Source organism: Silurus meridionalis, chromosome 2 (genome assembly GCF_014805685.1).
Source record: "Silurus meridionalis isolate SWU-2019-XX chromosome 2, ASM1480568v1, whole genome shotgun sequence".
NCBI classification, from domain to species: domain Eukaryota; kingdom Metazoa; phylum Chordata; class Actinopteri; order Siluriformes; family Siluridae; genus Silurus; species Silurus meridionalis.
This window is the reverse complement of record NC_060885.1, coordinates 29,338,338-29,365,429: the sequence shown is the minus strand read 5'-3', so window position 1 is coordinate 29,365,429 and position 27,092 is coordinate 29,338,338. Positions and strand designations below refer to the sequence as shown.

General features: G+C 38.1%; 1 protein-coding gene across 2 annotated transcripts in view; it reads left to right on the top strand.

Annotated features, from left to right (window-relative positions):
• Positions 1–27,092, top strand: part of LOC124376103 (pro-neuregulin-3, membrane-bound isoform) — a 344,151-nt gene that overhangs the window by 201,226 nt on the left and 115,833 nt on the right. For both annotated transcript variants that reach the window (XM_046835022.1, XM_046835031.1), the window contains exon 2: positions 16,112–16,241. In XM_046835022.1, coding sequence (XP_046690978.1) covers positions 16,112–16,241 — 130 coding nt within the window. The remainder of the gene's footprint in view (positions 1–16,111; positions 16,242–27,092) is intronic.

Here is a 27,092-nt window from a genome sequence, read left to right as displayed (position 1 = left end):
GGCATCCTAATGATGATATTAAGAGGTGGATTGATTTAGGCGGCACTTCATTAAAGGGCTACGTGTGAAATGCCAACCCAACCCACTGCTGATTTGTACCCGTAATGGATTAGAAGACGGCATCGCGTTAAGGCGGCGCAGGAAATGAAAACGAGCTGGATTATATATTACATTGTTAATGGTTGCAAATGAGGTAAAACGTGCTTGGTGAACAGATCAAAAGGAGGAACTGTGGAATTATTACAACATAATGATACATTTTTCTTTGAAAATGCGCTAAAGATGCAATTGATGTATCGTTTCACTTCTACGAGCACTGAGCACTTAATGTGCGTGATATCATTCTTACCGATGGTAAAACCGCCGACAGACAACAGTATGTTCATTACGACCAGACATTTGACAATAAGGAACAAAAGTTTTGGTTTCTGACTAATTTCTGTATAGCTGTAGATTACAGCGTTTTTTTTTCCTTTCGTTTTTTTTTGATGATAACAATGATGGAACTACAGTATGATGAAAGGTCATTCCGTGTCACCCAGATGCTGATGGGTTTCCTGGGAGCCTCTGGCTTACTCATTATTGATAAAAATATAGGGGTTAATTTATGCTGCTAAAATTTATATTCATAATCGATTTAATTCCCTAAAGTTGCCTTGGGATAATGTGCTTTGAAAAGGACATTATCCCAAGGCAACTTTAGGAATTAAATCTATTGACAATTTTCATGTAATTTCACATGAATCCAATAAAGATCTACACTTTCTTGAGTAAAGTCCAGTTCTTTATTGGATTCATGTGAAATTTTACCCCCGGAAGTGGAAAATTAGTCAAATCTTCAAGCAGGAGGGATGAGTCAAAGATGTCGGTCTGGATCTGGCACACAAAACACTCCAAGTTTCTCCAGACTCCATCTGAGAAATGCAAGCCCCGCCCCTTAGCTAACCACTGACACTTAGGTGAATTGTACGTAAAGCCACATAAAGACTCCTACATTTAGAGGACGCGCATCCCTTTTCTTGTCAAACATCAAATAAAGCTTTTCATGTTGCTCGCCACATCCTGCCTGATGTTCCTCAGCCTGTTTTCCTTTGAGGAGATCATTTGAATTTGAAACAGGCAGACTCTGTCTCCTTCCTCCTGCTGTCCTTGGCATGAACCTTGCTTTCAAGTCATCTTAGGTTCCACTTAATCCCAACGTGCCTTATCTTATTTCTTTTCCCGAAATCAAAAGTGAAGCACTCTCGCAGTCATCACGGAACCTATTTTTGTGCAATCGAAGGAGCAACGTTCACTTTGTACTGCTCTCTCTCTCTCTTTCTCTCTCGCTCTCTTTCGCTCCCTATCTCGTTCTCATTTCGCATGCCGCTCTCATTATCGCGTGTCAGGGTCGAGGAAGCTATGAGACAGACAATCGGACGTGTCCCAAAAAGATATATCTTTCTCTTAAGGTTAATTAGAAAAGTTTCTAGTCTTGACCACATGTGAGGAGAATGTCAAAATGTCACTTTGGGATGTTTCATAAAAGTAAGGTTACTAAAAGAAAATTAAAATCACAATTTTTTTTTCTTTTAAGGGAGAAACCTCATCAGTTCCATTCGGTTTTAAAGAAAAATAAGTGGAGAGTATGAGGATGTTTTTTTTATCAGAAAATCATGGAACCAGCATGTCCTATTTGCCGATGAAGTATTCTACTGCAGTGGTCCCCAACCCCCGGGCCATGGCCTGGCACTGGTCCGGACAGAAAGAATACATAAATTACATTATTTCCTTTTTATTTATTATCTGATTCTGAACGGTTTTATTTTGGAAAATTACCGGATTCTCTCCGCCACATCTGTCTATGACTCACTCTTGATGCATGTCATGATGCCTCGGTCACATGTCTTACCTCCATCCGCTACCTTCTTAAAGGGGCTGCTCCGGCCCCTAACACATAATACATTACCGCTAAACTAGAAAAAAGGAACAAAAAACAATTATTTATTATTATATTTTGAAATTTTATTTTGTTGTATTTATCCGCCACACTTTAAATGCCGGTCCGTGAAAATATGGTCTCACATTAAACCTGTCCGTGTGGCAAAAAAGGTTGGGAACCGTTGCTCTACAGGAAGAGCCAGAATCGCCTTTATTTTTTGACGAGGCTGAGGTCCTTCAACATCTGCCAGGCAATGCTGAGACTGTTGTGGCCAGTGGTCTCTGTCTTCTGTGGCATGCTGGGGGAAGCAGGCTGAGAGTGGCAGACACAAACAGACTCAACAGCCTGATCCGCAAGGCCAGCGATATTTTTAGGAAGGAGCTAGACTCTCTGACAATATTGGTCGATCTTGAACAACTCCTACCCACTGAATAAAACACTGGTCACTCTGAGGACTAGCTTCAGGAGATCATTTAAGTCTGTGAGCATCAGAATATATAACTCCTCCCTCTGAATGTTAAAAAGCTGCTCCACAATATAGATATATACTATATGGACAAAAACATTGGAACACCTGTCATTTCCTGCCATATTTTGCGTCCACTGGAACTTGGAAACTCAACCCTGTTCCAGCATGGCAATGCCCCTGTCCACAAAGCCAGCTCCATGAAGATATCGTTTACATGATCTCAACCCTACTGAACACCTCACTTACATCGGTACCTGCCTTTCCTAACACTCTTGTGGATGATAACCACAAATGTCCACAAGCACAATCCAAGATCTAGTGGAAAATCTTACCAGAAGAGTGAAGGGAATTATAAGAGCAAATTGGTACTAAATGTGGTGTCCACAAATTCTTGGCAATATTGTGTGGCTATAGATTTTCATGCCACACTGATATAATGTTCATATCTTGGGAAAGTTCATTGCAATAATTGTATATCTGTATCTCTGCAGTCTTACTTTTTCTGCCATCTGTTGCACTGCTGCTACACATTCATACAGTATATTTCAATAAGATTGGTTCATTGATTGTACAGCACCCAGACATAATATATAATGGTAATGACACAGGCTGTTCATACATTAAGGGGAAGGTTGTTTCACCTTCCTTTTAAGTGCTATAAGAGATAAGAGTCTGGAAGCAGGTCTTCCTTGTACCCTGAGAGATGGAGGTACCAGTTGAGAAGTGGTTGAGGATGAGAGGGAGCATGGTGCAGTACTGAGTAAAGTTCAATTCTTATTAAGAAAGAAAGAAAGAAAGAAAGAAAGAAAGAAAGGTGCTTTATACTTGTCACATGTACTTTAAAGCACAGTGAAACACAGAGAGTTAAGGGCCTTGTTTAAGGGCCACAAAAGGGCCAGCTTAAAGATACTGCTGCTTGAACCCCTGACCTACCAATCAGTAACCCAGATCCTTAAACACTAGAGGACGACAGTGGAGGACGTAAAGCAATTGGGTGGTGTTGATGAAGGAAAAAGGAAGGAAAAATGTAACGGAAGCAAACTTAAATGAGACACAAGTGGCAGCAATAATAGTTAGCAAACTGATAAAACCCAATGTGAGGCCCTCTAGTGGTGAAAATAATAAAATCCCAAATTTGGATGGTCTCGTGTACGTTGTTCCTATAGAAATGATAATGTACTAGAAACCAGTGCATTAATACCTAAACCTGTGATTTGCCAAGTAGCTGTAGCTACTTTGGACCAATCAGAATAGAGAACTGTCTGGTCATAAATATATGAAAAAAGTTTTCTACTTACATACATAAAGTAGTTCATGCCACAAAGGTTCTTGATATTCTAAGCGTTTCCTATATAGAACATGGGCTGGGTTTCACATAGAACCTTTTACATGTGACCAGTTTGGGCTCTTTTTGGAAACATCATATATTACAGCTGTCAATTAGGGAATAAATTATTTGTTTTAATACAAATTAAGAATTAAGAATAGAATACAATACAATAGCCTTTATTTGTCACATATACATCACAGCACAGTCAAATTATTTTCTTCGCATATCCCAGCTTGCTCGGAAGCTGGGGTCAGAGTTTAGGGTCAGTCATGATAAAGTGGCCCTGGAGCACAAAGAGTTAGGGGCCTTGCTCAGGGGCCCAAGAGTGGCAGCTTGGCAATACCAGGGCTCAAACCCCCTACTTTCCAATCAGTAACCCTGCTTTGCGTCTGCACTTAGTCTGCATACAATAAAGCTGAAAATTTCAACATCTTTTCCTGCTCTCTTCCACTTAATCAGAACGTGCCCTATCTTTTTTCCCTTCCCTAAATTGAAAATGAAGTGCTCCCTGTTCTCGTGAAAACCTATTTTGAGCAACAGTGAAAATGAAAGGGAGAGGGAGGGGGAGGGAGTGGGGAAACGTCCGCTCTTTTTTTTCTCGTGCGCTCTCTCTTTCGCTCTTTCTATCATTCCCAAATTTTATTTATGTGTTATCAGAAGCCTGGGTTTCAAGGTGCCCATGCACAGACAAATGAACGTGTCCCAAAAGAAATATCTTCCTCTTCAGATTAATTAGAGAGCGCTGAGTGTTCGGAGGGTGTGAGAAAGAAGTGTCAGAACATTGTTAGGGGACTAATTCAGAGAAGGGATGGGATAAGTCACAAATCAGGTTTAAAAGGAAATTACCTGAGCCAAGTAATTACAAGCAAGAAAAAAAGAAAGGAAGGAAAAAGCTTTATACTTGTCACATGCACTTTAAAGCACAGTGAAACAGTTAAGGGCCTTGCTCAAGGGCCCCAAAAGTGGCAGCTTGGAGATACTGGGGCTTGAACCCCTGACCTAGGGATCAGTAACCCAGAGCCTTAACCACCAAAGGACAACAGTGGAGAAAGTAATAGGGTGGTGTGGATGAAGGCAAAATGTAACAGAAGCAGGACAACTTAAATGAGACACAGGTGGCAGCAATGATAGTTAACAAACAGATTAGAGGTCGCCAGTCGAGACGGGATTAGAAGGTGACATAGCAAGGGGAGAAAGATATGGGTTTTCTTGGATATATCACCGTTTTCCGGATCTTTTAAACGTTTTTTGTTGCTGGGTTCTACAAAAAGCCTTTGAAGAATATTTCTTCAAATATGATCAAACAGAAGGTAAGATTTAGAAAGAAAGAAAGAAAGACACCAATTCTTATCTAAAATCCAGTTTGCTTACCTTTATCTGTAAAGGACTTCCCTTGATCCTACACTGTTCTATACCTTCCTCAGACTCTTAGATCAAGATGGTGCCTAAGTGATTTTGTAATTCCGTCTCGAGCAGCATGTTTTTAATGCTGAGCAATTTCCCCTTTCATTGCCTCTGATGTGTTTTTGAAAGTTATTGACTGAGTGTGTTCTAGCATCTTTTGGAGACCCTCCAACACTCCAATTGAACATTTTAGAAACCCTTTCTGATTTGGAAACGCAGTCGGCTGATACTTTACATAGAACCGAATATATAACTTTCTAAAATATTCTTTTAGATTTTTCTAGCAGCTTTTCAAAATCCACTTATCTCAACAATGAGAGCAACTGACACTGCATCAGGTTCTGCCTGCTGAGTAGAGAACAGAACTCTTGAGACTAAGATCAGACACAGCAGATCAATCAGACCAACAAACACACACACTGTGAAGATCAGATCTAGCTCCTGATAAATGGTGTCTTGCTTAAGAGCGAGTAGGTTGGACTTCTTGATCTTGAACAACACAATGATCGAGCAGTGAGATAGCTTAAAAGGATTTAGCATTTTTCTGGTACTTTAAAGTAAAAGTTTACTCTTTTTGGGGTTAAAAAAAATCAATTTGGGCCTGTTACCTCGCAAAGGATGTTATAAGCTGTCAGATACCCTTGCTTCCCCGTTGCCACTTCATGGCATCGCAATGCACATAGTACGTTCATGGCATTCAGCAGACGTGCTTATCTAGAGCGACTTAAGGGCAGCAGTGGCAGCTTGGAAGTGCTGGGATTCGAACTAGCGACCTTCTTATCCGGAGTCTAATGCCTTAACCACTGAGCTCATGTAAAGTTTTCACTCCTGTCACCTTATTGGTTCTTTCTTCACATCCGTTCATTCTCGGGTGGATTCACTTCTGTGTTTATTAGTGTGTATACTCGCACCAACAGATGTTCAAGTTAAATAAAGGCCAGATTTGTACATATTGGAAAAGTTTCTATGATAGAAGTAGCATGTTCTAATATAAGGGCAAAGTATCCATAATGAGCGAGGCAGTGGTGACTGTGAAAAAACTCCCTGAGATGGCATAAGGAAGAAACCTAGAGAGGAACCAGTCCTCATCAACACCAAATGTCCATTCATTACACTTCCATCATTGTTAAGGTGTACTGTTACTGAGGTGCTAAAATGCAGAACTGTAATAGCAAACTGATCCTGTGCCATTGTAGCAGACTTGTAAATTTACAGTCCAAATCCAACAACTTTGAGTTCGTGAGTTGCTCAGTAACATCATGGATCTTTAGACTGTTGAGGTGGAACCGTCCCCAGCTGCACACAGTGTCTTCAATTGAAAAGAAAAAACATTCAGAGGTAGGATAAATCATGCAGATTTTAAGTGAAGAAAGGGACTGGAACAGGAGCCTCAGGAGCATGTTTACCTCAGAAAAAGAGAGAAGAGAGGCAATAGGGAGAGAGAAATGCAGATAAAGTATTCTCATTGTTACATAAATATTTGGTTGGTGACTCTTTTGTTTTTTTTTTTTTTTAAGACTAGTCTTAAACATAATGCTGGAAATGTTATTTGGTGCGGTTATGGACACTTTTTTGATAACTTGGTTCCTTTTCTTTTTTTTTTTTGCGTGTCAATGGAGTAAAAATCATTTCCTGTTGAAACGCATGAAAAATGGTGGGAGTGCTGCAAACCGCCATGTCACCAAATTCTCTTGGGTACAAAACTCAGTGTGGTCTATCAAAGGCTGATGTGTAAGGTCCAAATGTGAGCGTGTGTGTGTGTGTGTGTGTGTGCTTTTTTGTCACACATCTCCTTCGCCCATCACATCTGCAATGCAGCAGCATTGGCAGCCTCTGTAGAAGCAATTGTCGCTCGACACCCACTGCAAGAGGCGGCCATTATGATAGTCATTAGGAGCCTGAACTCCTCCCTCATTTAAATATTACAATTTCTAAAAACTATCTTTTTCAGGCATATCACACAGACACACACATGCTCTGTAGCTGTGTAGCAAATGTAGCTGACATTTGGATTGTAAATCTTGTTGAACCTCGGAACAGGTTTCTCCAAGGATTAGGATGAAAAGGAAATGGTCTTGTAGGTTGGGAGGGACCAAGTTCCACCAGACAGGAAGACGATAATGCTTTTTATATCCAACACAAAATAAACCAAACATTTTTTCATTACATTCACAAGGCTGGGGTTTTTTTTGTTAACACGTTTACCATGCTAATTAATATAATGTGTCTTCAAACCATGTTTTCTTTACAATTGATTCTGAAACTTGATTCTGGTCTCAACTCCCATTTCAAGGCAAGATGTTATGAATCCAAAGGGGTGGGGGGGAAGAGAAAAGATGCAAGAGGTTAAAGAATAAAAAGCCTGTGCAATGGTATGACTAGAAGGGATAGAAGAGAGGGGGAAAAACTATTAATATTTTAATGAGGTTTTGGCATAGAAAGAAGGAAAACCTGGACAGAGTTGAATTTAACATCCTGTGTCCGAGACCCTGAATGTTAAAATATTCCTACTTACCTAATTATCACAATGTTTTGAGAGTTCTTTTACCAGGTGTTTTATGTAAAAGCACATGGTCCCCTTACTATTTAGGGCAAAGATGGACTGGGGGGAGGTGGTAGGTAAGTTATGACATTGTACATAGGACTTTAGATCTGTGACTTCAAATCCCAGCCATACCAAACTGCTCTTCCTGGGCCCCTAAACAAGATACTTAACCCCATAGCTGCTCAGATGTATGAATGAGATAAATGTAAGTCTCTCTGGGCTCTAAGGGCATCTTCCAACTGCTGTAAATGTTCTCCTGCAAAAAGTGACATCCCACTCAGCTTCATGAGTCATTGGATAATTATTATGTTCTTGGAATCTTGAAAATATTCCTTCTAGGGGTTTGTTTTTTGGGTAATTAAGAGTTTATGGCACCTTAAAATGGTTCTCAATTTTTAAGAGAGAACCCTACCTGATAAAGACATGCTGTTCTATAGTTCTTGACACCAGTCACCAGTTTGGGCTGAAAAATAAGTTAATGTTATAAAAAAAAAATCTGTGCACTCTTAGAAAAAAGAGGGTTCTTCAGAGATTATTTATTGGTTTATTCGATTAATTGAAAAATGGTTCTACTAAAATTCTTTCTGATATAATAAACACTTGTTTTTCTTTTATCTTTAATTCGCTTATTTACTTCCAAAAAGTAAAAATTGGAAGAAAGAACGCATACCTAGCAGTGGTTTTAATGGTTCAATAGGTAATGAAGGGTTTCTTGGTTCTTAAATAGGTTTTAGGAAAGAATCTTATTGGAAATATAAACACACTGTTGTGTGGTTCTGCACAGAACCATTTAAAGGTCACCAATTTTTCTTTTCAGGGATTCAATAGAAGGTAATGTTGGCAGAAAAAAGCAGTTCCCGGCTTATTAAAATCATCTAACTTTGTTGTACAAATGAACTTTCAAAGGATACTCTTCCAAAGACTTTGAGTACCGCAACAGAAGATATCAAGAAAAGAAAGAAAATGTTTGCATCACATTCAGAATTCAATATCATTCATCACTTGCTAGAGATATGAGCTTGATTTACTTCCAATCACTTGCTAGTATCATGTATTAGATCAAAATTAAGATAAACCTTCAGAAACTGGTCCAGGTATAGTATTAGAGAACGAAGTTAACTGGTGTAAATATGTATGCAAAGTATACTTGATGTCCTACAATGTATCAGCATCTGCTCAATCATGTATGTCTGCATTACACATGTAGATTGGACTGGCTCAAGATCCATCACTGTCCTGACCAGGAGACACCACCAAGTAGAGAAGCATGATTGAACAATGTTACTTTTGGAATACAAGCTAAACTTCAGTATTTGAGAAAATCTGGTAGAATCTGGATAGAATCTAAATACTTCTAACTAGCTGCAAGACCATAGTTCATGTGTCATTTGGTAATTGTTACCATTAACATGCTGTCTGGTATCTCATTTTCTTATAAATTGAATTGGATGTTTTAGCAAGGACAAGAACTGTCTTTCCACAATAAGATGCAATTTAACTGATATGACAGTTGAACAAGCATAAAATGTTTACGATAGCCTGTTGGTAAATATGTGATAACCATCACCCACAGCTAAATGATTGAAAATGTGTTTTTACTCCAGTTTTATTTGCATTTAACTGTTAAAATCTTATTGGCGGCCAGATATTTGTACAGAAGCCCAGGGTTTATAGTAAAAGTACTTTTGGGATAAATTTAGATTTCAGGTAAAAAGTAGAAGTATTTACAGCTTTTGGTGACCATGTATATCTTTTTATTTATTTATGTATTTATTCATTGCTTTTTATCGGAATAACATTTATGAGATGATTTGACAAACAAAACAAAAAGTACATATTGGGAGCAACTCTATCAGGGAAGGGGGAAAAAACAAACTTGCATTCTTGGTATCGTTGATGAAGGAACTATTGCTGCATGCCTCATCTACCGTTTGAGGTGAAGAAAAAAAAAATCCATAGAAATGGAAAGATACATTATGTGCCACTGCCTGAGCGACACCATCCCTTAGAGGCCTGGTACAGAAGGTACAGAGTGAATGCTGTGAGCAACTTCTCCCTGCATGCTTACTTATCGACTGCCTTTATTTCTCTGCATGATGGCTGTTGACTGTGATAGAAAGTAATGTTCAGGAAGTGTGCTCTATGCAGGCCTTCACACACATGGACAAACACTGGAACACGCACACATAGAACTCCATCTGTGTTGTCTCTTCTGAGGCCAGGCACCCAGCATTTGACCCAATATCAGTGCGGGGTGATCTTGATATCTTGATGGTATGGATATGGTCGTGTGCAGTCGAGGAGGCTGGAGAAGCTGCTATCTTTATCAAATCAGTCATTTTTTTGTATCACCGGGGGTAAAATAGCACACACCTCTCCCTCCACCTCCCTGCGTTCTCGCTTCCATCAGGCTTGCGCTCCCATCATCCGGGTATGAGTGGCTCCCTGAGGAGAAAGCATGGTAATTCTGAAAGATTGTGTTGGCTTTAGAGGCTTTACCTTCTGCCCCTTTGGTTGTTGTGTTGAGTGCGTTTGCTTTTTGTTTGTTTGTTTCAGACTTCGAAACGAGTCGCAGGCTGCAATCTGTGCGATTGGTTCTGGCGGTGCACGGGCTCAGGGTCCCAAAAGCTACATTGAAAAATCAAATGCTTGGTTAAGTCTGAAATGATGAAACACGGTTTTTGCGATTGCAAATTTTACTTGGAGTGGCATTTGTGTCTTTCCACAGTGTCTCTCAAAGACTTGGATAAAAGTTCGAGGAAGTGTGGTAATAGTTAGAAAAGGAAATCCCTAAAAAAATGGGGAAAATGTAGATACTAAATGTAGAATGTTAGATTTAAATCTGTTGCTTTAAGCTGTTAACCAATCAGACTGGTCAATAAAAAGTCTTCAGTGCCTCACCTCTGAATTTGCACGTCCTTTAATTGGCTGGTCAGAGAGCACACTAGTCAGTCCTCGTAACCCACATCTGTAGTGTAGTGGGTTTCTGTTTTCCCATTACACAATGGCTAACAAAGGAGAAGAAATGGATTTGGTCACAGATAGACCATTGAAGGCCTTCAGTGTTAAATGCGTGGTCTGCCATTGCGAAATACTATCATTAATATCAGGAGCACGGACAAAACATGTCACTGTATTGCAGAGGAACGAAGTACAAATACTTAGTTACTGTAATTAAGTAAAATTTATATAAAAAAAAATCTGTACTACTTTGTACTGCTTATATTTTCAAACAAGGCGTCTTACTTTAGTTTAAATATCTCTCTCTCTCTCTCTCTCTCTCTCTCTCTCTCTCTCTCTCTCTCTCTATATATATATATATATATATATATATATATATATATATATATATATATATATATATATTTTTTTTTTTTTTTTGCTGTGTACTTTACTGTATATGGTTGGCATGGCAAAAAAAAAAACCTACTTGACGAGAACATTGGTAGTGAGTAGTCTGGAAATAGGCATATAATAAACAATTGTGGATGAAATAAATAGTGTTTATTATTATCACCAAGAATCTCAAAAAAAAGTGTTTGATTAATCACAACAACTGGTCCTGTGAACATTAAAGTTGGGTCATTGGGATCAGTGGTGATAAGTAGTCATTGGAAACGATCCTTAGGAGCAATGTTGATAATTGGGAACAATGATAAGTAGTGATTGGTCAATAAAAACGATGGTGATCAGGAACAATGGTCGCTGTTGTAAACAGTCACTGGGAACAGTGTTGGGCATGGGAAACAATGTTTTGTCAGTGATTTGTCATCTGGAACAATGGTGATGGGTGACAGGTTGCTTAGAACATTGGATTCATGCAAGTACAGCTCATTCAGACTTGTTCACTTAACTCAATGTGTAATGTTCTCTCAATTTGTCTGCTCAGCAGCTGAGATTTGTCACATCCAGTGCAGTAGCACTACTAATGTCTTCACAGACGCCAATGTATTTATCTCTAGATTGTCACTAAGTCCAAGGCCAATCTGACCAGGGTTCTAAGCTTTGTCAAGTTACTGGTTGTAGATTTAATTTTTTTCTGTCTAGAAAGTCTTAGCTAGTGGGATTCAAGAGTTCTTTTGTCATAAACAACCCTCAGGGCCAGTAATCTGATGAAAAGGTTACTGACAATGAATGGTCAGCGAAGCCTAAAGATGAAATCAGTATTTCCTTTTCAGGCAGTAAATTGCCACTGACCTTTATAAAAAAAAAAAAAAAAGAGGTAAAAGTGAGCGATTATTGGCAAAGCAAAAGCTTTTAGGCAGGTTTTTCTTTTTTGGGACATTCAATGACACATTTTGTCCTAATGCTCCCCAAAACAAAGTGGAATTATAATGCTAGCCTACATTTTCCCACACACATTAAATACAAATCCTAGACTAGACATTGCAGTTCCAGAAATCTTTTCACACAGTGCTTTTCTCAGAAAAAGAAAATGGAACATTTTTAAATATGAACCCTGACATGAAGGTATGTCAATTGCATACACTAAAGATACAGACATTTCTGAAGCAGGAAGAAGGAATTTACATAGTTTCTAATAATCACACAGCTTTTGACAAGGATTAATGGACATGTTGCGCTAGACTGAACACAATATTTTATAAAAAAAAAAAAAGTTAATACTGAAGAAAAACAATATGCAGGCAGATCTTGGTTGCGTCAGGCTGACATTTATTGAACTGAGACAAAAAGTTAACTAGGCCGTGCTAACCTTTTGTGTAGAAATTTATTCATTTTCCTATGAACTTTGGAGAACAGCTGTGAACAACAAAAAAGCCAATCAGGCTTGTTCTTCAAAAACAGAGATGGCAGTTCGGGAGAGGTCCTGATCCAAAGGATTGACATGCTAACAACCCGTCTATTTAAATGTTTGGATTGCAGCGTTTTCAAACTTAGCTGTAAAGAGATGGTGTGTCTGGATGGTTTTATTCCATAGAGAAGAGAATTGATCACACAAGTGGAGCTAGATGTGGTGCCTACCTGATGAACCTCGAACACAAGGTAGAACGGCATTAAACATGTATATTATCACATGCCATAGTATTTTATGTCTGTACTCATCTGAAGAGACTCAAATACCAAGACATGGATCACTAGAATGAGAAAACTGGAATGTATTTGTCCCCTGACAACCCAATAGTTCCATCCAAAGTTCTCAAAGGACTGTTCTAGAAGCACTTAACTAGAATTATTAGACGTTTGCCATCAATCCTGTCGGCGAGCGCGTCCTCGTCCTTCTCTGTTCTCCATTCTCTCCTGGTGTCATCTTTACTGCATCTCCAGCACTGATTGATACCCTCTGACCTTGTCTAAAGGCTATGCCTCTAGGAACCTAGAGGAATGCTGATTCTGAAAGACAGCAGTGGAAAAGAGCTCAAGGGAATTCCATCCCTCCATCCTTCTATCTCTCCTCCACTATTTTGCCTTCAGCGTAGACAAAAGATGTTAGAACTGTCTCAAGAAAAATCCATGATCCTCAGGGCTAGCGATGTCTGAACTGCCTTTTTGTAAAAGGGGTGTTGCGTCACGTTTATAGATGCAAGATTAGCAAGAATTTATTGCCTTTGTACACAAAGTTGAGCTTCATATCTTTATTGGTATTCTTTATGCTTGGTGCTTAGTATTTGGCGAGAAGCGTCGGTTTATTCTTTTCTGTTTAAATGAAAGCGTTTTGTGCTGGCGCCCCTACACCTTCCTGTTATCCGGACGCACTCACGAGGGTTTGAAGTGTAGCTACAAGATATGTTCGAGCCCAATTTCATTAATCATGTTCTATGGTCAGCATGCTGACAGGCTGAGCGCTGTGTGTCGATAGGAGTAAAAAATAGCAACGTTCCGATATTATGCAGGCTCTCGCGAATGCAGGAGTGCATCCTATTCATCATGATGGAGCCTTATTCCCAAACAGTGGACCGCTTCCTGTATTAATCTCATTAGGCCTGCGAGAATGATCGTCTCTCTCCTCAATCCATCTTCTCGCAGTCACGGATCAGCAAACAAAGCAAACACCCGGCTGTGTTATAACACCATACACACTGTATTACAGTGTTGCCTTGTCCAGGCTAATGGCTTCATTGCTGACTTATGGCAGAAATTTGAAGGTATAAAAATAGATCAGTGGTGTCTGCAGCTCTTTCACCCCTCATATATGTTTCAGATGTATGTTTTTTTTTTGCGTTGCTTACCACTGCGATTGAGTCCTCAGTTCAGTTGTTTTTGTTTCTGAATTATTCCACATTCACTTGGAATACACTCTGGGATCTCCTGTTTTCCCCAACCTCCCAAAACAATGCTGGTAGGTATATATGATGTGACAAATTGCCCCTAGGTGTGAATGTGTGTGGGGGGGTCTATGATATATTGGCATCCCATTGAGCAGGTATCCTCATCTCACTCCAGTACTCCCAGGACAGATTCTCTAGATTTACTGTTGCACTGATGATGGATGGAAAATAATAGCCGTTATTAAAATCCATGCAAAAGAAAATATTATAGTATTTTCTCAAATCAGATTATTTTCCCAAATATTTTTCATTTCTTAGTTATTAGCGTTCAAATCGCATTTAATTGGTCAACAATCACTTGAACATGGTGCGTTAGTGAAGAATAATGACTGCTACTTATTTAATAATTTATACCAAATTTCACAAATAAGATATTCAATTATACTAAAATATATAATCATACCTCATGATGCAATCTTGTGAAAGTGGGACGCACTGTTTCACATTATAATAGGATTTGAAAGGATGCGGAGGATGTTTTCAAGAAAAAAATCGGACCCACAAGGAAACAGGACTCACATGTGGGTGTATTCTTTAACAAAAACAGGAACAGCACTGATCGGAGGTGTAAAGAGTACCTGAAAATCATACTTGAGTAAAAGATACCTTACTGCAAAATTCACTCTATTGCAATTTAAAATTCACCAATTCTAATATGACTTGAGTAAATGTCTGCGTATCTGAATTGAACAGTGCTTGAGTATTTGACTCGTACTGAAAGTAGGCTTAAAGGTGCACTAGTCAAATTGTACACCATAACACTGCATTAACAATAAACACAACAACCTCTTCAACATGCCAGAATAAAACAGATTAAAGTTGGTAAAAAAAAAAAAGTAGTAGTAAAGCAATCTTTAAAAAAGGGATCTTTAATTAACACACAATAGTATTCAACGGACAAATAAAATAGCTAACAACCAATAAGAACAAATAAGCCACGGTCGAGAAAGCGGTAACGTTCATTGTCATTTAATAAATAAAATATATATAATATATATTTAATAAATATATATTATATATAATATATAATTTAATAAATAAATATAATTTAATAAATTATATTTATTTTTATAAAATATTATTAAATTATATATAATTTAATAAATAAAATATAGTGAAGTAAAAAGTACATATACTGAATAATAATTGTCTTTCATACTCAATAAAACTAGAAAGTAGCCAACAATTACTTAAGTACAGTAACAAAGTACATTTACTCATACATTTTAGACCAATGATTATTTGGAACAGTTGCATTTGGTGATTGGTCATTGGAAACAATGGTGATTAGTTTTTGGTTACCAGGAACAATGAAAGTTGTTGGGAAGAATCATTGGGAGCAATGTTGGACATTGGGTAGAACATTTAGAAGTGAAAAAGTGGTCCTTGGTAGCAATTGTGATTCCTCATTGGAAATTAGAAAAATAAGTGATTGGTCAATGTAAATTATCATGACCTGTGTTTGGTTATTGGGAACTGGTGATTGGGACAAAGATTGGCTCATGCAAGTGCAGCTTATTTAGGCTTGTCAAGTAGACATGTTCTCTCAGTTTGTATACCATGCAGCTTTGAAGAGGGGTGCCTTATGCAGAACAAGACTGCTAATATCTGCTCAGATATCACTGTGTTGATCACTAGACACAAAAACACCAAGTTAGCCACACTTATACTGTTGTACAGGATAATGGGTGAATTGTTTTGAATGGATGCATCAAATGCTTTCCAGATGCTTTGAAATGTAATCAAATGTGGGTGTATTTTGTCTCCAAAAAAAATTTATTAAAAAATGTTATCATAAAAAATATCCTGTGGAAATGTTATAGTTCGAAGCACTGTAAAAGATGCACAGCTGTAATAGAAGAGGTTGAAAACAGGACACTTTTGTCTTTTGGTAAATTTTTAGTTATTTGTCCTATGACCCTGTGGTAATATAGACTTTGCATATATAACTCGCCGAATATTTCAAATATTTCATAAGGCCGAAAGTGTTGCTGAGTAATTGAGCAAATATAAAGATTTCATAGCCACAACTGGCAGCCAATCACTTGTGGTGTCTTGTTTGTCTTTATGCCGTCCTTGCCCACTTTATTTATACTTCATTACCTCATACACTTTGCTAACCAGACATTTTGTTTCTCTTGTGTTTGTCTTGCAGCGGCCCCAACCCTCCCACCCTTGAAATCGGAGCACTTCAAGCCGTGTCAGGAGAAAGACTTGGCCTATTGCCTCAACGATGGCGAGTGTTTTGTCATCGAGACCTTAAGTGGCCCTCACAAGCACTGCAGGTAGGAAATCAGAGAAATAAAGTGAAGTTCTGGCTCGGTAGCTTTAAACTGATGGGAATACTGTATTCGATTTGCCAAAAGAAGGATCCTTCTGGAGCACTCAGGCAGTCCGTTTCTTTCTTTCTTCTCTTTTTTGTCATTTTTTTTTTCCTACCCCCACCATATTATTTTCATCATCTCTCAGGGACTCGCGTTTTGCTTCGAGCGCTTAGTCATGCTAACAATGATTGTTCCATTAGAGCTCGAAAACTGTCTAAGGTCCCTTCCCTGCTAATTAAAAGTGGCACTTTGAAGAAGTTCATTAGCGACACGTTGCCTCGGTGCTTCCGTGTCTAGAAACCACGTCGGCGGTAGATATATTCTCTGACTACTCAGTTAAGCCATTAGCAAAACACTGGCCGATGGTTGAGATAACAACTTTTTTCAACTCTGTGAAGGTCAACGTCCTGTGGTTTCGCTTGAGATGTCGTCTTGTTCGTTACCTCAGGAACATAGCGATGAATAAGTAAATTGTCACGCCAGATGAGGAGCAAAGGGGAACGAGTGTCCTTGTTTGAACAGTAGTAATTGGCAGAGTTGCTCTAGATGTTTTGTTTATTTGACTGTTTCTGGAAGCCAGTTCAGTCATCTATAGACACCTCAGGCTGCTAATTAAATCTCTGAATATAATTTCTAAAAAACGTCAGCCTACGGTGAAGCAAGGTGAACATCTAAAGGGAGAGTTCATGCACAACTAGCATCTTTTGGCTATATGCTAATATGTTCCAGTAAACGAAGTAATTTAAGTATTGTTTGTCAAACTCAAATGGCTGGTGTTTATATAGGACTGATTCTTTTTCCCCAATAAGGATGGCTATACAATGGGTTGTGGACAGCAATGGAAGTGGTAGAAATACAAAGCTTGGAAATGCAGAGTTCAGCTTGGGCTACTTTAGCAAACCTAGACAAAAACAAGAAGAATAGTTCATCTACCATTAGCATCATAAGCATCATAAATGAAGTGTTTATGTGGGCAGGTTATGTGTATATCATTTGCGAATTGCAGATACTGCAATTTAATATTTGTATGTATTATTGTATCAGAAAATGACCAAGGTGTTCACCAAAACCCATAAATTATCGACAACTCACCAGGTACAATAAACGTGAGAACTTTTTTCTTTCTTAGCACACAAGCAGGAACATTTTAAAGATTACTTCTGTCTAATACTCAAATTCTTTGTTACTAAAAAGGAACTAATGTGTCTCGGTGAGTTAGCTACGTGGATAGTTAGCTTGTACTGAGCTCAGGGCTTAAATCTGTGTTTGACATGTAACTTTTAATGTTTCTGTTGTGGTACAAACCCCAGTGTAAGTGTGTGTTCAGTCGTCTCGTTACACGGCGGTGAGCCAAGCGTGTCACTGTGTTATGTCTTTTGAAAATCGATACAATTTCATTTCTGAAAGCAAGTTTGTTTCTGGCCTCGGGAGAAAAAAATCCACCAACTGAACAGCAGCATGGTCCTAATTTTAATTTGGACATCCTTTGATTACATCAAGCTCCTGGCTACATAGAACGTAGATTATGGATTTTTTTTTTTTTTTTTGCTTGTGTCACAATGATGCTCAGCATTAACCGGAGATGTTCTAGGAATCACTCCTTGATCTTATGAATGTTAATTTGCCCTGTTAATTTCAGAACACAGTATTTGTGCTATGGGCCAAGCAGTCATTATTGCTTGGTCCAATGTAGATAAATATACAGTAAATTAGGGAATAAATAATATAAATCAAAACATTTGAAGAAATCAATTGCATTAATAATTACAAAAAATATTAAATAAAAATTTATAAAAAGTTAATAACTAATATATATATATATATATATATATATATATATATATATATATATATATATATATATTTTTTTTTTTTTTTTTTATAAAATGTGTGTTACTTTAATTTGAACTTAAATATATACAAATTGAATGAATACATTTAAATAAATTTAAACATTAATTTTTTTTTTGACTTTTTGACTCTATTTTTTTTTTGGACAGGGTTTTTTGACTTAGTATTAAAGTATTTATAATTTAATAAAAAATAAATAATTGCAAGTAAATAAATAAAATGGGAAATAATTGCTTGTATGCCTCATTTGATGGGATTATTTGAATGATGCACTGAACTGTTGCTGCCTCTGGCCTCATGCGCAGTCTTCCGTCCCCAAGGTCAGCATTAAATAAAACCATTTATTCTCTCCCTGACCTGCTCTAATATTTTCTAAACTTTGTATTATTTATTTTATTTTCCTTGGCGTGCATCCGAGTTGCTCTGTACTCACTTTGACTAACTGGCAGACCATCAAACGAGGATGAATATTTATTTTATTGAGATTTAATATTCTCTCCAGACTGCTATTGAAGAAAATGATCAGATAAAGGATCGTTGTGGATTTGTAATGCAACTGCATCTGACACATGACGTCCTGTTCAACGTTTGCTTCTCATTTGCTGTTCTAATAACCTCCACTCTTCTGGGAAGATTTTAGAAATTCGAGTGTGCTTGTAAAGATTTGTGTGAGATACATTCAACAACATAAGGGTGTTAGTAAAGTCAGGTAGTTATGTAGGTGAGGCGAGGAGGCCTGGGGTGCAGGTTTGGGTTCTCCTTGTTCAAGTAAGGGAAATTTCAAGCTACCACATCCAAAGACATCCTATACATTTGTGTGCCTCCAGCTTTGTGAAAGATGCACATATGGCTGGAAAATTCAGGTGCGTCAATATTTTTGTCTGTATAGTATAATAACAAACTTAATTTTGATCTTGATCTGCAAATAGTCAGATACTACAAAACTAATTTGATGCAAATGGTACAGTAAGAGCTCGCTGTCACCAACAGTCTGCATCACATTTGGTAGTTTTGATTTGTTTTGAAATTTTGCAGTATGCTCCTAAATAAATGTTGAACTCAAGAGAATATGTAGAACATACTTAAAAACCAGAACATTGGTGTGTTCGAAACCTCCTCCATTCCCCTGTTGCAATTTCTGGAAAAGAAAAAAAAAGATGATATTAATACAAAGCTATAAAACACTAGAAGCCTCACAATACGAATCCACGAACAACAGATCAATGAAACTCCAATATGCTTAGTTGTCTCATTGTATTGAGATGAATGAAGCTCTTAAAGCTGCCATCGTATTGATAAACTCCAGCAGGGTTCTGAAAGCAATACGAAGTATCTAACAAAAACACCATATTTACACTGCCTCTGTTTTCCATTTCTCGTAAATCACCAGTGACTCGGTCCATATTTTGGGGCCATCAAGCCCATGAGAATCCTCTAAAGCATCTATTATCCCATGCTTACCGAACGGTCTACAAAGCTTTTCTGGGGATGTACCTGTGAAAACCTAATGCTTTCGAGTCTCTACATTCTGGTGCAATTTGGCAAAAATGCAGCCATTTTCATGAAACGCCGTATTAGACAGCTGTGCAGTCCAAAGGGAAAATGAGTACCTGTGAAAGAATTACTACAGGACATGAAAATCAATGAATGGGCCAAAGATGAGGATTATGAGAAGACGTCAGGGTGTGATACTTGAATAAAATCCAGAATTGAATAAAAAAATATACAAATGTAGACCTAAGTTTTTTTTTTTTAAAGACATGCTGCAGGATTTATGGCCAAAAAATTATACTTTTAACCTATAACTTTTAAAACCGCCTTAATGACTCTTCAATCATTGGAAATGTATTCAGCATTAAACACTATTTCAAAGAAACGTGTCTAAATTGTTTCTGCGAGGGTAATAAATAAGCTGTGCATATTTTGATTCATCGCTCTAACAGCCAGAAATATTTAATTTAAATCACAAACAGCATATGCTTGGCACAACCTACAGCAGACGAAGTGACAGTAAGTTGGCAAAAATGTCTTATGTTTAAATTTGGAATTTTTTTTGACAACCCAAGTATGTGTTTTAGCTCTACAGACATGCATTTTTCTATTCAGGTACGATTTTCTAAAGCTTCTTAGCAGGAAGTCAAGCTCAAGGTGCCCCTGAGGCAAAGCGGGTCGTGTGGCACATTGGTGAAATTTTTTTTTTCACCTTTTTTTTTTTCAAAATTGGAAGTCAGGCTGCATACGGTTCTGCTCGTCTAGCTCTTAAAGAGCTCATTTCAGCTTTAGTCCTACATCAATGACAGAGTTGTGGATGTCTCTGCAGAATAGTGCGGTTTCGTGACGCTTGGAAGACTCTGAACAAAAGAAGTTTTTTTTTTTTTTTGGAGAACGAGTGGAGAGAGGAGCTCGTTTAAACTTGATTTATTTATTTGTTTATTTTTGGAAGGATTGGTTTATTTATTCCATGGTGAACAGAAGCTGGATGTGTAAGGACCAGACTTTTGTTTGCATGTATGCGAATAAAAAGAACCCCAAAAAAACACACAAAATACTACATGGTTTTTAGAGTTCTCTGACAGTATAACGGCACGCTTCAAGGAACACAAAGCAGCATATGAGCCAAATTCAGTTGTGATTTGAGTTGCTTCTGCATATTAAGGATTCAATTACCGTATTTTTCGAACTATAAGCCGCTACTTTTTTCACACGTTTTGAACCCCGCGGCTTATACAACGTAGCGGCTAATTTATGAATTTTTCCTGGGTTTTTCCCGGTTTCACAAACTTTAAGCCAAAAAAATGAACCCCATAACATAAGACCAATGAAATTTCCGAACGGAAACGAAAAAACGCACCTCACGTGTGTTCTGAGCTGCACGGCTTCGGGAGAAAAAACTTCCATCGGGTGATTTCTAAACGCACGACGATGCCAAATGATAAACTCCCGAGAGAAATAGTTGTGAAAGGAAGAAGGAAGACAGTGAACAATGACTTTCTTGGTCGGCTACTGTTTAGATGCAAGCCGTTGTAGCGCGTCGAGTCTGGGTGAAGGGAGAGCTCGCTAACTCCAGTTGCAACAGAAATCATATAAGCACAGACAGGTTTCCAAAACTCGTGCTTTTTTATTTTTCTTGGCAACAGCGTTAAGGGTTAGTCAAAGAAATTCAGAACTGAGCATCAGAAAATAATAAGGACATAATCCTCGTCTTGAACACACGCAGTAATACTGGAAAAATGCAGTGGCAGGCTATTCCCAAAATACCGCTATGCTCCTAAAGGAAGCGCAACATATTTCACCTGTTACACCGTGTGTAACGTGTCTTTCGTTAAAGCCTGTGTAAAGTACATTAGTGTACGGCTTATAGACAGGTGCGGCTTATTTATGTTAAAAATAAAAATATTTGTAAAATTCAGTGCGTGTGGCTTATATATGGGTGCGCTTTATAGTCTGGAAATTACGGTAGCAAATTCTGCATGTTTGCATTCAATTGCATGACTGTTATGCACAATAGGCAGAGTTTACTTGAAACCTTCGACTTGGAACATGTCGTTGGCTTCAGTGGAGAGCAATATTAATAGTAACCCTCCTTACAGAACGACATATAAAAATCGCTCCCGTTATTTTATGTAAAAGCGCAATCACACAATCACGTTCTGGTGCTCATAAATAAATAAAAAAACATAAATTATTACTTGATAGAAGTGGATGTTGTTGTAGAGTTCATGACGCAAGGTGATTAGAAAATTAGCAATAGAAACATATGAAAAATAAGATTAGGGAAATTACAAGAATTTACAAGAAAAATAAAATATTGTTTAACATTTTAATTTCCCAAAAACTGGAAGAATAGAGGAAACATTTTGTGGGAAAAAAAGGAAAAGTAAAAAAAAAATTAATAAAAAAACAAACAAAAAAAAATACAATGTTTAGGAAAATAAGATAACAAATGCACATAAATTCAAATCTGGGAGTAAAAATGAAAAAAGAAATGTATAAACATTATACAAAAAATTGGAAAATCTTAATTTAAAAATTTAAATAGGGTCAGAAAAAGGACAATAATATGATTGGAAAATTTGTAAACTTGCACAATTATGTACTGGTGGTCAAAAAAAGAAATAAATAATAATAATTTGTTTGGATTAAGTGCTATTTTTATGGCTATTTTCCAAAGACATACTGTCAAAGTCCTAAAAGTTTATTTCCATTCCTTCCCATCTTTCGGTTGTTTATCTTCTGCTACTGCGACAAAAGCGATTTCCCTCAGGGTTCAGTAAAGAACTCTATCTATCTGCACTAATATCATGGAGCACTGGCAACCCGACCGTACAGCTGAAATATAAACCTCCGTTTCCATCTCGGAGGTCGTATGATTTTCCTGCCCTTCCACTCGGCATATAAAAACCTGGCTCTCACTAGCACAGATGCTAAGCCTTGCTATAATGTAACCGTAACCCTATTTCAGTCCCAGCTGTCATTGTGTAGCCAGCATGGGGTCTCAAAGCTTGGCTGGAATAACAGAAAAGTCCACATTAGTGTTACTGAGCTCCAACCGCTGAGCTCCATCAACATCCACAGCAAAGAAAACGTGCTACGCTCCAAGATTGATTTCCGCAGGCTCCCGGATGTTATTAAAATATATATTGTGTAATGATTGAGAAGGATATTCCTGGCTGTATTGCAGGGTTACATGGTTAGAGCTTGAGCAACAATGGGAGTGGAACTGAAATGAATGTATTTAAAAAGTATGCAGAGTTGCACATGGCACCCTTGTCAATAATCAGTGTATAATAGGGATGTTAAGATTCACCAATTTCGCATCGGTGCATCGCTATAAAAGTTAACAATGTGATTCATCGATTAAAAAAAAATGTGCATCGGTTACAAGTTGGCATTTGTATCGCGATGCATTGTTTTTAACATATTTGCATCAATAAAAAAAAGCTATTATATATAAACTTTTAGTGCATGCACTACACTTTTATTATTTAGAAAGTGGGAAATAATTTGTGACCAATATTTGATATGCAGATCGATTTCTCCTCGCTAAACTGTTCACGTTCTCTCGGCACCACCACTGCTACAGAATGTAAACGTGAAGTTTTACAACACTATGAAGACCGAGCTGTGTTCTGAGAGTCACATAGAATATAGATTAACATGGCAGAGGTAGAGCTGCATCTTCCCGGAAACAAAACAGGAAAAAAAAACATCTGGTTTTGTTTCATCTCATTTCTTTATTTGGGAAAAATTCAGAAGCCATTTAAGTAAATGTATGACTTGCTGTCTGTCTGATCCAAAGAAATAAAAGTAAGCTATATTTGACATTGATTTGCAGAGCATCATATTTTTACAGTTGAATCTAATCAAAATAGGATCACACTTCTTCGCAATCGGTTGAATCGTATCGCATTGGCAGCTGCTTTATGTGTATTGTAGGGTTGGCTATACATCAAGTTGCGAATCGCATCGGCCTCAGTTATGAAGATGCGCATACATATACAGGAAGGTGAAGCATTGGCATGGTTTACAGCTCATGCTAAATCACCATGAAGCCTTGTATATCTGCCACATTTGTCTTTCCTTCCATCTTGAGATACTTCTCAATCTTGGTCAGAGTCCATAGTAACTCCAGAACCTATCCTGGAAATACTAAGTGTACAAGGTGGGAATACCGTTTAATGGGATACCTAAAGTTCAAGTCAGTGTACCATCCACACCTATGCAAGGGGTATAAACCAACGTTTTAGGTTTCTTGCACCAACACACTCCAACGAACCGCAGCTTACCTTAGACTTCCAAATAACGTAGCACCACCAAGGCAGTTACTAAAATTGTGTCAATGAGAGGAAAATGTCAATATCTGGCAGCTACCACCGAGTTACAGTCATCCAATTTGTAACCCATCACTCAGTACACTGATAGCCGGGTATCTTCGTGACATTTCATGAGCCAGTTTCCCAGCAGGTCATTCAGAACCCGTGCTGAGATGTGACACTGGAGCTGGCGTATAATAGAAGGAATTCCGAGTCACAGGTGACATTAATTAAACCCATTGAGAGCCACTGAGGTCTGAGGCTTGAGTGGGTTGATTGATGGGCTTATAAGCCAATTAGCCTAGTTGTCTTGTGCCATGGCTTGACGTCAATGTTCATCTATTGGGCTTTTGCCATGTTGGCCTTGAGCAAAAGTCCTGAGATTGGTTAAGCATTTGTGTGATATCAATGAAATGCAGGACCTTTGGAGCAACGATGGACAGCTGATTCTTTTCCTAGTGACTCATTATTTACATAGCTACATACATCACCTGTTCCCTTGTGTGTGTGTGTGTGTGTGTGTGTGTATACACAGATACCACAGTAGTGCATGGAGCATCCAGTTTAGAAGTGTATTTTAGTTATGGGAAGGCTTGGTTGGTAGTTGTGGGGAAAGAGAACCAACTAAATTGGGCATAGAACACCGTAAGTAGCTACAAACAAACATAAAAAGAAGATATGAGATAGATAGATAGATATATATATGACACAATTCACAAACTGAAATTTCTACCTCCAGGGTTTTCCATTGTTTTGGGGCATTCTGTGGTACACACAGGTATATATGAAGCAGTGAAGTAATAGAGATCCAGATACAAGCATTGCATGGCACTAAAAGCTCTGATTATATGTATTGTTTCTTTTCGCTTCATTTGAAACAAATCTCAAGAACCCCAGTACAGGGAAAATCTAGTCTATTTGCCGCTCATGTGCCATTTTTCTTACCCAAGACACAGCTTGGAGGTGTAAGTCCTGAAATTTGAGCACTGATTTTGGCCTGTTCTTGTTCGAAATTGATTAAAAAAAAAAATACGCACTACAAAATACTACTTTAGCGAAGAGGGTAGGGGGTAAAATTGGTGAGTAAGAGGTTTCCGTCTTAATGCAGACCCATGATGATTAGTGCAGGCGTGATACTTGTTGGAAAGTTGGACGAAAATTCTCACACTTGGCTTAATGATGAAATAAACGTGCTACTCCAGTGTCTCCAAAGTGATCATTGCAATCAAAGTGTATTTTATTTATTTTTCTTTCTTCTCTGAACGTTGGTTGTCCATTGGAAATACATTTTGGGTCAGTTAAGTACATTTGTGGTATTTCGCTTATCCAAAGTGACTTACAAAGTTGTCTGAAGTCTCTATTAATGAATACATTCTAATGCAGGTTCTTCGGAGTCAGAATCCCATCGGTCCAATCCTCTGTTTGGAGAGAAGCTAGTGCGATTTTTCGTTGTCAGTTTGTTGTTAATGAAGTGCTAATTTAGGCTATGTCTACACTAATCAGGAACAATTTGCAAACTATGCTTTCGTCTAAAAAAAAAAAAAAAGTTACGTTTTTTTTTTTCCAGTCATCGTTTTCAGTCATTACCTGAAAGTTGCACATCCACAACAAAACGTCTGAAAACGCTTGCATCCGTAAGACTCCTCCACCTGCATCATTTCTGCCGGCAGTTTATTAACTTTCCAGCCCTGTGAAATCCGCACTGTGACACGAAGACGGCGTTTTTCAAACCGGTCCACTTTGGAGAGCGTTTCCAACAAGCTACATTTCTATTGACCGAAAACGCGTCTCGTTTGGACGGAAAGGCTACAACGGAGAGAAAATACGCCTTTACATATGAAAAATGTATTAGTGTGGACATGGCCTCGAGGTGCTGGAAGAGGTAGGTCTTTAGACATTGTTTGAAGACTGTTAGATACTGAGGTGTTTGTACATCAAGTAAAAGCTTGTTCCACTACCTCAGTGTCAAAACCGAAAAGAGTCTGGAAGCAGGTCTTCTTGGACCCTGAGAGACTGGTGGGACCAGTCGAGCAGTAGTGGAGGATTACAATAACAAGAATAACACAAAAAAAAGACACAATAGGAAAATATTAATAAAATATCTTTAACTGATCTTTATTAAAGTTGGCCAATCTTCAAGATTTTTGTTTTCTAAACATGCTTGAGATCTCTGTATGAGTCAGTCAAAATGATTGATGCTGATCATTGTGTGAAAATGAGATTTTATATTTGTGTTTATTGTGCACCAACCCATTTCCCAAATGGGATTGGGTTGGTGGTGGTGGGGGGGGAACCCTTTGGGAACCCTACAGTGTACTAATAAAGAGCACTTGGTTGCCTAGCAAGAAAACAAACAAACGGCCTCCTCCACAAAGCCGATTAAAGCTGAAGCAATTAAAACGATGTTCTGCACAACAGCACCAGATTATTGCACACTGATAAAGTTGTTTTTGTTGTTTTAGGAGAAAAAAGAAAAGAACAACATACCAGATATACAATCGTGGCTTTTAACGTGGTCCTGTTTGTTTGTTCTGACATTCAATTTTTGGGGGTATCAGATGTGAAGTTTTCAGATGACATTGTGTGCCATCTCAAATCGATCAAAGCCCTATCCTGTCACGTCTGCGGTCGCTGGTCAGCCTTACGAACTGACGGTTGTGCTACATAAAAAGCAGACAAACGCAGCATAAATGTCAAGGTGTGTTGAGATGCGAATCATTAGATTTGAAGTGAACAGGACAGAACAAAATGGCAACCCTCCCCAACCCTGAAGGAAAAAACTCTACACTGTGCGTCTCAATATTTTTTAACAAGGACACACACAGTGTCAATGATGTGACGCTAACATGGCACCCTGGAGGCTTTTTGCCTCTGGCAGAAATGAAAATGGTGATTTTCGTAAGGCTGGGTTGAATATTTATACGTGCAATCAATTATAATTAGAAAAATCGCTGGTTATGCTTTTACCAGTCATTTATTCATTTAGTAAATTAAGTATTTCTGATGGATGATTTCTGATTCCTTCTGTATTTGAGCAGTGAATTCGAGAAAGATCTAGAAAGCCCACAGTTAGTAGCACATATACCCTGTCTCCGTTTTGTTTTGTCTATCATGTGTATCATTCTTGATTAATCTTGCGTAGATTTGC